Here is a 14068-nt window from a genome sequence, read left to right as displayed (position 1 = left end):
AGGAGTGTCCTGACTGACTTGTTATACATCAAATCACTCCAGCCTTTATACATTACATTTTTGGCTAACTATATTAGAAACATGTTTTATTTTGCACAGCCTATCTATTTACCCAGTTTGGGGCAAATTCATCAAGGGTCGAATATCGAGGGTTAATTAACCCTTGATATTCGACTGGGAATGAAAATCCTTCGACTTCAAATATCGAAGTCGAAGGATTTTGCGCAAATACTTCTATCGAACGATCGAAGGAATAATCGTTCGATCGAACGATTAAATCCTTCGAATCGAACGATTCGAAGGATTTTAATCCAACAATCAAAGGATTATCCTTCGACCAAAAAAATTTAGCCAAGCCTATGGGGACCTTCCCCATAGGCTAACATTGGGTTCGGTAGCTTTTAGGTGGCGAACTAGGAGGTTGAAGTTTTTTCTTAAAGAGACAGTACTTTGACTATCAAATGGTCGAATAGTCGAACGATTTTTAGTTCGAATCCTTCGATTCGAGGTCGAAGTCGTAGACGATGGTCGAAGTAGCCAAAAAAACACTTCGAAATTCATAGTATTTTTTCTGCTATTCCTTCACTCGAAGTTAATGAATTGGCCCCTTTGTGTTTTTGTTTATTTTATTTGATGATGTCACTCCCACCCTTTCCTGCCACTAGGGGTTAAAAAGGTTAGTTTGTGTCTGCACTTTGAAAAATGGTCAGATTGCTGACCAAAACATCTGATCTCTCCTCACTAAAACAAAAACCTTTAATTGATTTCTTAAGTCTTGTGTGTGAGGACCCTTTCTCTACCCTGCATTTATGTTTTTGGTTTCTGCACCCAGGCACTTATAATTTTTGTTACACAGGAGTGCTGGTAGATAGATAGATAGATAGATAGATAGATAGATAGATAGATAGATAGATAGATAGATAGATATTAGAGCAAGGACATGGGGAGATCCCAAGTTCACATTAAAAATTGCTACCATGGGCAACAGGTCTCTGCAAAAATGCCTTTTTGTTCACTAGCCTTGTAGTTGCCACAAGTATTTTGCAGTAGCAATTTTATATTGTGGACAACAAATCTTCCAGTGTATCATTGCCCTTAGGCAATTAACTTTAGAGTTTAAGCACCTCCCCATTCCTTTTGTGGGTCTTGATTACGACCCCTTCAGTATCGGACTGGGAAAAACCCAGTGGGCCCCCACCGGCCCAGCCATGCTCCCCCTTGTATAAACACTTACGCTGCTGCGCATCTGCGAGGTGCAAAGGAGTTCACGCAGGTACGCGCCACACCAACGTTCGCGTAGGCGCACGCAGCAATATCGTTCGATCAAGGACGTCTAAACCAGTGTTTACTAAGGTGCACAGAGGGAAGCCGGTGACTGCCTGGTGGGGTCTTCATGTGGCAGTCCCGGTGGGCCTCCATTACTCTAGTCTGACCCTGGACAATTCTCGTGAGTTTCGCGAATGAGCAGTTGTTGCGAAATAAAATTGCTCCAACTGCACATTCGCTGACATGCTGGTCTCATTCCGAAGATTACCGAAGCGCCTCAAGATGGCACGGTGAACTCTGATGCCTGAATCTGCACCAAGGGGTAAGTAAAACATTAGGGGCATTTGCCCGGCGTAACACTTAGGCTGGGGGGGAGGGAGGGGGGGGTCTGTGTAGGGTAGGGTTTTTTAAAGTTTAGGGGTGAATTCTCCTTTAAATCTACTTGAAAATCATTTAAACGTTAAATAAACCCAACAGGCTGCTTTTGTTTATGATAAGGATTAATTGTATCTTAGTTTGGATGATCTACAAGATACTATTTTATTATTACAGAGAAAAAGGAAAATTATTTTTAAAAATGTAATTATTTGGCCTCTATGAGAGACAGCCATTCCGTAATTCGGAGCTTTCTGGATAATGGGTTTCTGGATAACGGGTTCCATACTAAGAATTATTTCTGTAATCTACCAGCACACTATACAAGAGATGTTACAGCAATATTTTGAACTAGCACAACTGTCAAATAAAATATATTATTACCTGATCTAGTACCATCTATACACAAACAACATTTCATACCAAGAGCATAACTTAAGTAAATAAGAAAATTGCTTAGTGTTCAAGGGAAAACGAGGCAAGCAGGGTTTTTGTTCAACAGCTGTCCGGTTTGGAATTTCAACAGTTATCTAGTTGCTATGGGCCAATTGACAGTGGGTGGAATAAGAAACCGGAAGATGAATAGGAGAGAGACTACATAAAAAGATAAGTGATAAAAAGTAACATTAACTATAAGATGCATACGAGCATTTTTTGTTTCATATAAAAAATAAAGACTGACTGCAAAGTTGCTAATAGGACTATCCCTCCAAGAAACACCCACACCACTAAAAGATTCAGTATTCATCCAGAAACAGCACACTTACATGTATCCATGAGCTGTGAGTAGATCAGCCATGAATCGAGTGTTAGGAAGTTGCCATCCAAAAATATCCTGAACTACGATCACTGCTTTATCTGTGCTGGAATGAGGTTTAGAAACATAAGCTTTTATGTGCTCAATCTGAATCTCCTGGCCTTTTGCTCCATATTCAAACTTATCTCCAATATCACATGGGCAAGGACATGCTTCATTTGCCATTAGAAAGCTGTGGAAATGGAAAAAGCAAACAGTACTATATTAATATTTAACTCAGGTCTATCCCTTTTGCAGTAATAAAATTGTTTGGAGTAGTTGCATTGCTAAAGGTGGCCATACATGGACTGATAAATCCGACAGACCAAGTCAGCAGTTTATGGGGCCCTCCAATGTTCTTCCCCGACCAATACCTGGCCGAAAATCAGCCATGTAATTAAAAATCCTGTTTGATCGAGGACCCCATTGGTTTGTTGATGCAAATCTTGCACAGGCTACCTGCATTCCCTGGGTCCACCATTGGATCAACCTGATATCACCCACTCAGGGTGGGCATATCTGGGCAAGATCCACTTATTTGTCAACCTCTCCAAATGAGCAGATCTGCACATGTATGGTGACCTTAAAAAAAGCATGTGAATTTATTAACTCATGTTCTGACTGAAACGTACACCAGCACATATCATCACAATATAATACACAAAAGCCATAAATATCCTGTAAATTATATCCTTATAAATGGTGAGTTCTGATATCATTTCTGTCACATGACTCACTCAAACATGTGTATTATAATAAATAAAATACCCAGTTGCAAAATATGAGGATATTAGAAGTTACAGAGAGGCCTTTGGCCTCGTGTTTTTATATGGTCATGAAACTCCTCTGTAACTTATAATATCCTGATATTTTACAAGAGAGGGTACTTTATTCACTATATATCCACTATTGGTTAGTGGGGTGGCATTTCCTAACTGCCAGTGTTACTTTAATGTCATGAGATTCAGGCATACTGAACCTACAAAGGCTGTTTTATTTCTGTACTCATTGACTTCCACAAAAAAAAAAGCCTTGCACAGACAATTCCATTTACAAATGTTGTCACAAGTAACTGGGTTCAATTTAAATAAAATAAAAATGTGCCATGGCCGCCTACTGGAGAGCTCTTGGTCTATTAGAAATCTGACAGGAATGTTGCTTACTGTATTCAAAAAAAAAGTGTAAGTGTAAAAAAAGAAAAAACAATTAGAAAATAAAGAGAATTTGCATTGAGAGAAGGTCACGTTTTTCGCTCCTATTCACATCGTACGCTTGTGAGTAGATGGTTATTCCCACGTAATATTGCATTTATGCGATCACACAGGCTGTAGTATGTACTCCGCGGTTCTAGCCCCAGATGCAAGGTGCAAGGAGAAACAGTATCATACCCGTTCTTGGCACTTCCGCAGAGATAGATCAGGAACAGAACCTAGTCGTCTCTCCTGCAGCCAAAAGATCTCACGAACTGACTGCTGCTGTTGTACTGGACAGGGAGACTCCCCTTGCTGTGCGGCTAGCATCTCCTCCCCTCACAATCGCCAATGAGTACAATTTGGGGCGGGCAGTTAGCTTTTCATTAACAGGTTTAAAACGCCGTCGTACTTGTTATCGTTTGAAGTAATACGCGATAAGATACATATAAACGGCTCGACAGCACTGCATAAAATAAACATTCACAAGTTGCAATATTTGCATGAATTCGAAGCAGTAGTACTGGTGAGAGTTCCATCGCGACACGGATTTGCGCTATTAACCTTCTTGCTTTTCCATAGGTTAGGTACCAACTAACAGTTTATGCAGGAACAATAGCTTAATTCTAAAACACATCGAATAAACTTATGTTCAACACATAAAATATTGAATTCTTAAAATGAATTCAGTTGTAGAGCTTAGGCATCTACTGGCGCCGTGGCTTAGTTGGTTAAAGCGCCTGTCTAGTAAACAGGAGATCCTGGGTTCGAATCCCAGCGGTGCCTTTTCAATATTACGTATTCTTCATTTGAAAGACGGATTTAGTAACATTCGAATTGCATTAATTTACATTCAATATATAAAATAGTTTTTTATTGGTGGATCACTGTGAAATTAACATTCACTTTGTGGAAAAACTAGGTTATTTTTGGATTGCTCCAAAAAACATATGCAACTACAAGCACACATGAAAAAGGGAAGTTCAAGTTCGTGTCAGTGGCACTCTCATCCAGTGTCTTAATGCTGATATCAGCTGTGGGCTTCACTAGAAGGTATAAGGCAGTAAGGTGAGCAGGGCCGGAACTAGGGGTAGGCACGTGCCTAGGGGGCAAAACTTAGGGGCAGCAGGCACGTACCGTGCACTGCTGCCTACCCCCTATCCGGTCCGTTGACGTACATGCACTCTTGTGCGCACTCATGTATGCGCGGCTGCAGAGGGGGCGATGGTGCTGCCCAAGTTGCCTGGGGCGCCAGGCCGGCTTGGCCCAGCCCTGAAGGTGATATGGCACACAAGGAGCTTTGTTGCCCACTTTAAGGAAAGGTTAAAACTAAGTAAGCCTTATCAGAAAGGTCCACCTAAATATACCAGTAAATCTTCAAAATAGTACTGCTCTCAGTCCTCTGTCAAAAGAAACACTGCATTTCTTTCCTTCTATTGTGTAAACATGGGCTTTTCTATTAGACTTCCTGCCTTTAACTTAAAGCTCCTTGCCCTGGGCGTGAGCATACTTAGTTTGATCCTCTTCCCCCCGTCCCTTCTCTGCTGTAATCTGAGCCTAGAGCTATAAGTGAGCAGGGAGAGACTCAGGCAGGAAGTGATGTCACACCAAGCTTATACTGCAGCTGATATCCAAAACAATGAGAGAGCTTCTAGAACTTTTTACTCAGGTATGGTAAAGCATTCTGCAGAATAAATATAGTTATTATACTATAGTGCTATAGTAAATTGAGTGCACTGCTCTCTAACTACGAGCTCCACTCCCGATACTGTGCTCTGGATGAGACCTTAAATCTTAGGGAGTAAGCCCTCTCAAACGGTGTGGAGGCAGGTTGTAGTGTAACTGTAACTTGGTTCAGGGTGCAATAATTGGGTGCCAGTGGTTCTTATAACTTAACCAAGGAACATATTTATTGAACACTTACAATCCTCAGTGGAGGGTACATAAGAGCAAAACAGGATCATACAGAACAGTTGATAGGCACATTCTCACAGCACCTTTGGTCAGTATTAGTCCCCACAGGGAAAATAATATACACAGCAGCAATGAAGGTACACCCAGCTTTTAGCCTTTTCCCTAAGTGGAACCCAGGGGAATCACTACATCCCTAAGTCTGTACACTTAGTCCCTACTTTTGGGCAATTAGTACCCGGGATCTTAATCCCTCTGACTCTCCTCTATTTGTCACTCCTAGAGTGACTTCTTAAGGTGATTAGCCTATCCTTTCTAGACCTGACCTGTCTAGGTTCCACTCGAGCTCTGCCTGCCTGCTCAGGCTAGATCCAGCACAAGATGGACCCTGAGTACATGGCTCCCAAGGGTTTTATACTTTAGCACAGTGCTATCTACTGGTCACTATTGTGAACACCAAGGACATAGCTTAAGCCAGAATAATGAAATAGGTCCCCTGTTAGGATGTATTTAGGCGTCTATACCACTGGGGATTTGCCTGCCAATATTATTAGGGGTGGCTGATTTACCAGACCCCTACATAGTATTCTAGCTTGCACTATTGCAGCTAATCTATTGACAATAAAATGCCTCTGTAGCTTTACTTCTCCTTTTAAATTTGTGCTACTGTGGGCAATGGCGTGACAAAAGATTGCCGGGCTTGTGCTGCCCCCCCCTCAACCTCTGGAGGCATGTGAAAACCCCCTCTACACATTATTTGTTTTTTTCTGTCCTCTAGGTGGCCCCATGGGAGTGCAGGTCCAGGTGCAATCACACCCCCTGGAACTGATCGCTATCTTAAATGATTAGTATACCTCCCAACATTTGAAAAAAAGGGTGCAAAAGATCTACCTTGTGTAGTGTGGAAAATTATTTTTCACATTTATTTTACACATATGCCAGTATAATCTTTAAATCAAATGGATACCCCCCTGATGTGCCAGTGTAATCACAAAATCAAATTAATAATAAGCATAATAACCCCAGACACCCCAGTACAATTACTACACAAAATAGATAATCAGCATAGGCGCCCCACACATGTCAGTAGGATGAGTGAAGAAATGTCCAATGAGCTCTCCATTAAACCCAGACAGGCTCTGAAGATCATTGCAAAAATTAGCAATGAGCACTCCATTAATAACAGGCATGTACTAAGATAAAAAGGATAGACTGGAAAAAAACCAAGTGCGTTCCACAGTGGATGAACGACTATATTGGATTTTTATCAGATACAGGAATCAGAGAGCTAGTACTGAGAAACCGAAAATGAGCCAATTATCACAGAACATTCACATTACAATCTGGGACATCTGGATGGGTGCCAAAAATCTGGACTTTCCTGTGAGAAGTGGGACAGTTGGGGGGGGGGTATGGGCAGGGCCGCCATTAGAAACCACGGGACCCTGCCCACCTTGGCCCCCAAGCCCCACACCACAGTTAAAAGACCACATAGACATCAATGCTAAAAACAGTAAACTCCCCCCGCGCAAGTTATAAAAAGCCATTGATGATCAGGGTCCCCCTATAAGTTAAAAAAAAAACCTGTGGTGCCAGGGACCCATAAAAGTTTTTTTTTTTAAACGGCAATAGGGACACCCACCCTTTAGATCCGGGCCGTGAACACTTGTACCCCCTGTGCCCAGGGGCGATCCTGGCCATTTTGCCGCCCGAGGCAGCCTTCATTCTGCCACCTCCCCTCCCCACGGCTCTCATATTGTAAGCGCTGGAGGGGGTCAGGGGTGTCCACGTCGCTAGTGCATAGAGACAAATTTCCAAATTGAAAAAACTGAAATTTGGTTCTTAGTTACCAGGAGCGGCATTTTTGCCCCCCCCTGGCAAAAATTTATGCACTTTACTTAAAGGGGTGGTTCTCATTTAAGTTAGCTTAAAGTATGTCATGGTCAATCCTAAACAACTTTTCAATTGGTCTTATTTTTTATTTTTATTTATTTATTTATTTTTAAATTATTTGCCTCCTTCTTCTGACTCTTTCAAATGGGGGTTATCTAATAAATATAAGTTACACAAAGATTATACTCCAAAAATGTTCAGTTCAATATAAAAAATCAATATTTATTGAGTACAAAATTTAAAAGAATAGGCATAATGACCTTTTATTTAAATCAATGCATGGTTGCTAGGGTTATTTGGACTCTAGCAAACAGATTGCTGATACTGCAAACTGGAGAGCTGCTGAATAAAAAGCTAAATGACTCAAAGGTGTATATATATATATATATATATATATATATATATATATCTATATATATATATATCTATATATATATATAAAGCAGACCATGAGGCTGCAGGGGGTATAAAGGCCAGGTCGAAGTCTGCTTCCTCAGTGGTATGTGTGGCGAGGGGTTCGTGGGTGACCTGCAAGAATGTGTCAGGACAGCCAGAAGTACCCGACGGCGCTGTTTACATTCTCGGCAGTCAGTGAAGAATCAAGATGGCAGCGCCCATGCTGAACACATGGCTGCAGCGTCGCTGCATGATGATGTCATCACTGGTGCCGGGATCTCGTCATAAAAGGGCGCCCAAAACACTGTGACGGCGACCAAGAATAGGATTCAAACCACTATTGATCCTGGGTTCCTGTCCTGCTTGCTCCCAGCCTTGATTCCTGCTCCCAGCCTTGATTCCTGCTCCCTGTCTGTGATTCTTGTTACCTACCTGTGTTATTGAACTTTGCCTGGACTTTGGACTTTTGCATCTGATCTGCCTGCCCTCCTTAACTCCTGCCTGTGACCACTACTACTGATTCTGCTTAACCCTTCGGATACCGCGACCTTGCTTCCACTAGAGGGCTTCCTCCTTGATCCTGAAGGGATCCCTGGAGGGAGCTCCCTGACATAATTCTTGGGCCATGGATCCCACTGAGGAAGCTCAGCCAGATTTCGGCAGGGCCTTTCGAGGTCTGCATACTCGCATGGAAGTACGAAGCAAAATTTTGTCAAACACGCGCTGGTGGCGATTTTGGAAAAGTTATCCATGCTGACGCCGACTATTCCAACGCCGACAACGCCCACGCCAGTTGCTGCCAACATGGCTACACAGTCCTCCACTTCTGGTCCACGTATTCCTGCACCGACTCTCTACAGTGGCGACCCTCAAGCCTGTTGTGGTTTTGTGAATCACTGCCAGATCCGGTTCGCCCTGCAACCTGCAGAATTTGTCTCTGAGCGAGCTAAGGTTGGTTTTGTGATATCACTCGTCTGGCAGGGAAAGCGCTTGAATGGGCATCTCCGCATTGGGAGAAAGAATCTCCTTTATTAGATGATTCCAAAGCCTTCCTTCAAGAATTCCGGATGGTGTTCGATTGCTCCCGGTCGGGTGGCGACCGCTGCTTCTCGTCTGTTCCAGATCCGCCAAGGGAATCGCAGTGCAGCGAATATGCCATTGATTTCCGTACTCTCGCTGCAGAGACTTGTTGGAACAATGATGCCTATCATGCTGCCTTCTACAATGGACTCTCTATCCGCCTTAAAGATGACCTGGTCTCCCGTGAATTACCCACGCAGGTTGAAGACCTCATTGCCTTGTCTGTCAAGGTGGACACCCGTCAGAGAGAACATCAGGCTGATAGGGATCGAGTCAAGAAATTTCAACCCATGTTGGCTCCTCGCTTCCAAAGACCACTGTTACCTTCTACCCCTCAGCAGCCTTCTGTTATTCCTCCGGAGGAACCTATGCAAGTCGGAAGAGTTCGTCTCTCTGAACAGGAGAAACTCCGGAGACGTACGGCTGGACTTTGTCTCTATTGTGGTGGTCAATCCCACTTTGCCAACTCTTGTCCTGTGAAGCCTCCGAGTTCCCCTCTTCAAGGTAACCCTGGAAAGACTTGTGTGAGGGGTGTTATTCCTGTAAAGCCTCAGAGTTCCCCTCTTCAAGGTGACCCGGGAAAGTCTCATGTGAGGGATGTTGTTCCCAAATGTCAAGAGAACTCTCACAGGTTTCTTCTGCCTTTACAGATCCGTCTGGCCACTAAGATCATTGTTGGCTCAGCATTCATTGACTCTGGTGCTGCCGGAAATTTCATGGACGCTCTCTTTGCTAAGTATATGAATGTTCCACTGTTTCCATTGACTCCTCATCTTCGAGTAACCGCCATTGATGACAGACCCCTTGAATCTGAGTTTATTTCCATGATGACTGGGGAATTGCCTGTGCAGGTTGGGACTTTACACAAAGAAAAGTTATTGTTCCTGATTATTTCCTGTCCTTCTGTTCCTGTCGTCTTGGGGCTTCCCTGTTACGCCTGCATAACCCTATCATTGATTGGTCCTCGGGGCAGGTTTCCCGTTGGAGTCCATACTGCCAACAGCACTGCCTTCCTGCTGAACCCAGAGGGTGAATATTTCTACATCAGATTTGAAGAAGCTTCCCTCCTTCTACAAGGAATTCTCTGATGTCTTCTGTAAAAAGTCTGCAGAATTTCTCCCTCCTCATCGTCACTACGATTGTCCAGTTGATCGCCTGCCTGGAACCATGCCTACTAGAGTTCGCACTTATCCTCTCTCCCCAGCAGAGACCGCTACCATGAAGGAATATATCCAAGAAAATCTCCAGCGGGGGTTTATTCGCCCTTCTACTTCCCCTGCAGGGGCTGGATTCTTCTTCGTGGAGAAGAAGGATGGAGGCCTACGTCCTTGTATTGACTACCGGGGTCTTAATAAAATCACTGTTAAGAACCGGTATCCTTTGCAGAACTTTTTGATCAACTGAAGGGGGCTAAAATCTTCACTAAGTTGGATCTCCGTGGGGCGTATGACCTAATCCGCATCCGTAAAGGTGACGAATGGAAGACAGCATTCAACACTCGTGATGGGCACTACGAATACCTCGTGATGCCCTTTGGTCTCTGCAATGCCCCCGCTGTCTTCCAAGAATTTGTGAACGACATTTTCCGGGATCTCTTGGGAAAGTTTGTGGTCGTGTACCTTGATGACATCCTGATTTTTTCCAAGGACCTAGCAAGCCATCGCTCCCAGGTGAAGGAAGTACTCTCTCGTTTGAGGAAGAACTCCCTCTTTGCCAAGCTGGAGAAATGCGTGTTTGAAGCGTCCAAGATTTCTTTTCTGGGCCATATCATCTCCCCAGAGGGTTTCGAGATGGATCCTGTGAAAGTGTCTGCAATCCAAGAGTGGCCTCTACCGCTGAGCACCAAGGCAATCCAGAGATTCATTGGTTTTGCCAATTACTACCGGCAATTCACTAAGGGGTTCTCGTCTCGTATTGCTCCTATCCTGGCCCTCATCCGAAAAGGGGGTAAACCCAGCTCATGGCCCCCACCTGCTATTGAAGCTTTTCAATCCTTGAAGGATGCCTTCACTTCTGCTTCGGTTCTCCGCCATCCTGATCCGGAGTTATCTTTCTTCATTGAGGTGGATGCTTCTGAAGTTGGAGCTGGAGCTATCCTGTCCCAAAGACATCCCTCTGATGGAAAGTTGCACCCATGTGCGTATTTCTCTAAGAAGTTCTCTCCTGCCGAACAAAATTATGATGTAGGAAATCGAGAACTCCTGGCTGTCAAGCTTGCCTTAGAAGAGTGGCGTCACCTCCTTGAAGGTTCCTCAATTCCAGTCACAATCTACACAGATCATAAGAATCTTGAATTCATTCAATCTCTCAAGAGGCTGAATCCCAGACAAGCAAGATGGGCTCTCTTCTTCTCTCGATTTAACTTTGTCTTGACTTATCGCCCTGGCTCCAAGAATCTGAAAGCCAATGCTCTGTCTCAAAGTTTCACTCCGGTGGATTGTACTCCTGAAAGACGAGTCAATTATTCCTCCTGTCAAGATCATCGCTTCTTTGTACCCTCAATTTGCTGATCAAATTCTGGCTATCCTGCAACAGTCTCATAGTTCCAAGCAAGCGGGACATCCTGGTCCTGCTAAGACTCTAGAACTTTTACGGCGTCTAGTCTGGTGGCCGACTATTCGTAAAGATGTCAAAGACTTTGTTGCTGCTTGTACTGTTTGTGTCACTTCCAAGCCTAGCCATTCTCGCCCTAGCGGGTTACTACAGCCATTGCCTGTCTCCTCTCGTCCTTGGACGCATTTGGCAATGGACTTCATAGTCGAACCTCCTCCCTCCAGTGGGAACACTGTGATCTGGGTCATCATAGATCGTTTTAGCAAGATGGCCCACTTCATCCCTTTATGGAAGCTTCCATCTGCAGTGGAGTTGTCGCAGTTGTTTATTCAATTCATTTTCCGCCTGCATGGCTTCCCGGCGGAGATTGTCTCTGACAGAAGTTCTCAGTTCACGGCGAAGTTTTGGCATTCCTATGCAAGGTCTTGGGTATTGCTCTCCAGTTCTCCTCTGCCTATCATCCCCAAACGAATGGGGCAGCGGAGCGAGTGAATCAAGCCTTAGAACAATTTCTGAGAAATCATGTCTCCCTCTGCCAAGATGATTGGTCTGACCTTCTTCCGTGGGCAGAATGTGCCCATAACAACACCTGTCATTCATCCACTGGAAGATCTCCATTCATGTCTGTGTATGGCTAACATCCCCAAGCCTTTCCACAAGACTTTGTTTTGTCTGATGTCCCAGTGCGGCCCAAATGTCCGCTATTTGGGCTGCAACCAAGTCTAATTTGGAGAAGAGTGCTCTTGTGCGCACGACCTTCGCTGATCGGAGACGTAGGTCCTCTCCGCTCTTCAAGGTGATAAAGTTTGGCTTTCTTCCCAAAACATTCGTCTAAAGGTGCAATCTCCCAAGTTGGGTCCGAAGTTTGTGGGTCCATTTCCCATCTTGGAGATTATCAATCCTGTGGCTGTCAGACTTCAGCTTCCCCCTGAGATGCGAATCCCCAACGTGTTTCATGTCTCCTTGGTGAAACATGTTGACCGGTCTCCCCCTCCTACTATCTCTGTGGATAGTCAACAAGAATATGAGGTGGAAAAGATCCTTGACTCCAGAATCTCCAGGGGTTCTCTTCAGTACCTAATCAAGTGGAAGGGCTTTGGCCCTGAAGAATGCTCCTGGGAAGGACACTCTGATGTTCATGCTCCTCGTCTTGTGAGGGATTTCCACACTAAGTTTCCCCAAAAGCCTTGTCATGGTGGTCCAGTGGCCCCCCGTGGGGGAGGGGGTACTGTCAGGACTGGCAGAAGTACCAGACAGCGCTGTTTACATTCTCGGCGGTCAGTGAAGAACCAAGATGGCAGCGCCCATGCTGAACGCATGGCTGCAGCCAGTGGCGTAACTAGATATTACTGGGCCCCACAGCAAATTATTTTTCAGGCCCCCAAAATGTTTTGGGGTTGACTTGTTTCTCCAATATTTATTGAAATTTTATATGAATTAGGGCCCATGGGGCCCCTATACCTCCTGGGCCCCCCTGCAGCTGCAGGGTCTGCTTCCTCTATAGTTACGCCCCTGGCTGCAGCGTCGCTGCATGATGATGTCATCACTGGTGCCAGGATCTCGTCATAAAAGGGCGCCCAAAACACTGTGACGGCGCCCAAGAATAGGATTCAAACCACTATTGATCCTGGGTTCCTGTCCTGCTTGCTCCCAGCCTTGATTCCTGCTCTCAGCCTTGATTCCTGCTCCCTGTCTGTGATTCTTGATACCTGCCTGTGTTATTGAACTTTGCCTGGACTTTGGACTTTTGCATCTGATCTGCCTGCCCTCGTTAACTCCTGCCTGTGACGACTACTACTGATTCTGCTTAACCCTTCGGATACCACGACCTTGCTTCCACTAGAGGGCTTCCTCCTTGATCCTGACTACCTCCCTGGAGGGAGCTCCCGGCTCCCTGACAGTATGTATGGTGGGGGATTGCAGGTAACTCGTGAAAATGTGCAGTGGAGGATCAAGGGTGATGAGTTTGTGAGGTGGGCGATAGAGGGTGACCTGCAAGTATGTGTGGTGGGGGATCGAAGGTAACATAGTAACATACTAATTTTGGCTGAAAAAAGAGTCCATCAAGTTCAACCTATTAATTCTATACATAACCTGCCTAACTGCTAGTTGATCCAGAGGAAGGCAAAAAACCCCATCTGAAGCCTCTCTGATTTGGCTCAGAGGAGGAAAAAATTCCTTCCCAATTCCAAGATGGCAATCGTACCAGTCACTGGATCAACTTGTTCTATGAGCTATCTTTCAAAACTTTGTATTCCCTCATTTGCCAAAAAGCCATTCAAACCCTTCTTATCTACTGTATCAGTCTGTATGACTGATTCAGGAAGAGAATTCCACAACTTGACAGCTCTCACTGTAAAAAATCCCTTCCAAATATTTTGTTGGAACCTCCTTTCTTCTAATCGGAATGGGTGCCCTTTTGTCAGCTGGAAGGACCTACCGGTATATAAAGAATTAGGTTATTGTATGATACCCTTATATATTTATACATAGTTATCATATCCCCCTAACTTACATAGTTACATCAGTTTAAAAAAAGACAACAGTCCATAAAGTTAATCCCCTCCACATGAAACCCAGCATCCATCCATACACACACCAACCCCTC

The 14068-nt window shown here is 44.5% G+C and overlaps 1 protein-coding gene and 1 non-coding gene across 2 annotated transcripts in view; one reads left to right on the top strand and one right to left on the bottom strand.

The window, feature by feature from the left end:
- Positions 1-3880, bottom strand: part of cmbl.L (carboxymethylenebutenolidase homolog L homeolog) — a 35005-nt gene extending 31125 nt beyond the window's left edge. Inside the window, exons 1-2 of the mRNA NM_001094796.1 lie at positions 3826-3880; positions 2409-2630 (exon numbers count right to left, since the gene is read on the bottom strand). Of these exons, the coding sequence (NP_001088265.1) occupies positions 2409-2623 (215 nt within the window). The 5' untranslated portion in view covers positions 2624-2630; positions 3826-3880. The remainder of the gene's footprint in view (positions 1-2408; positions 2631-3825) is intronic.
- A 459-nt stretch (positions 3881-4339) lies between these two features.
- Positions 4340-4413, top strand: trnat-agu. Its single transcript has one exon. It is a non-coding gene; the product is annotated as a tRNA-Thr (tRNA).
- The last annotated feature ends 9655 nt before the right edge of the window (positions 4414-14068 follow it).

The sequence above is a fragment of the Xenopus laevis genome, chromosome 6L, assembly GCF_017654675.1.
Source record: "Xenopus laevis strain J_2021 chromosome 6L, Xenopus_laevis_v10.1, whole genome shotgun sequence".
Classification (NCBI taxonomy): Eukaryota; Metazoa; Chordata; class Amphibia; order Anura; family Pipidae; genus Xenopus; species Xenopus laevis.
This window is presented reverse-complemented; position numbering and strand designations above follow the sequence as displayed.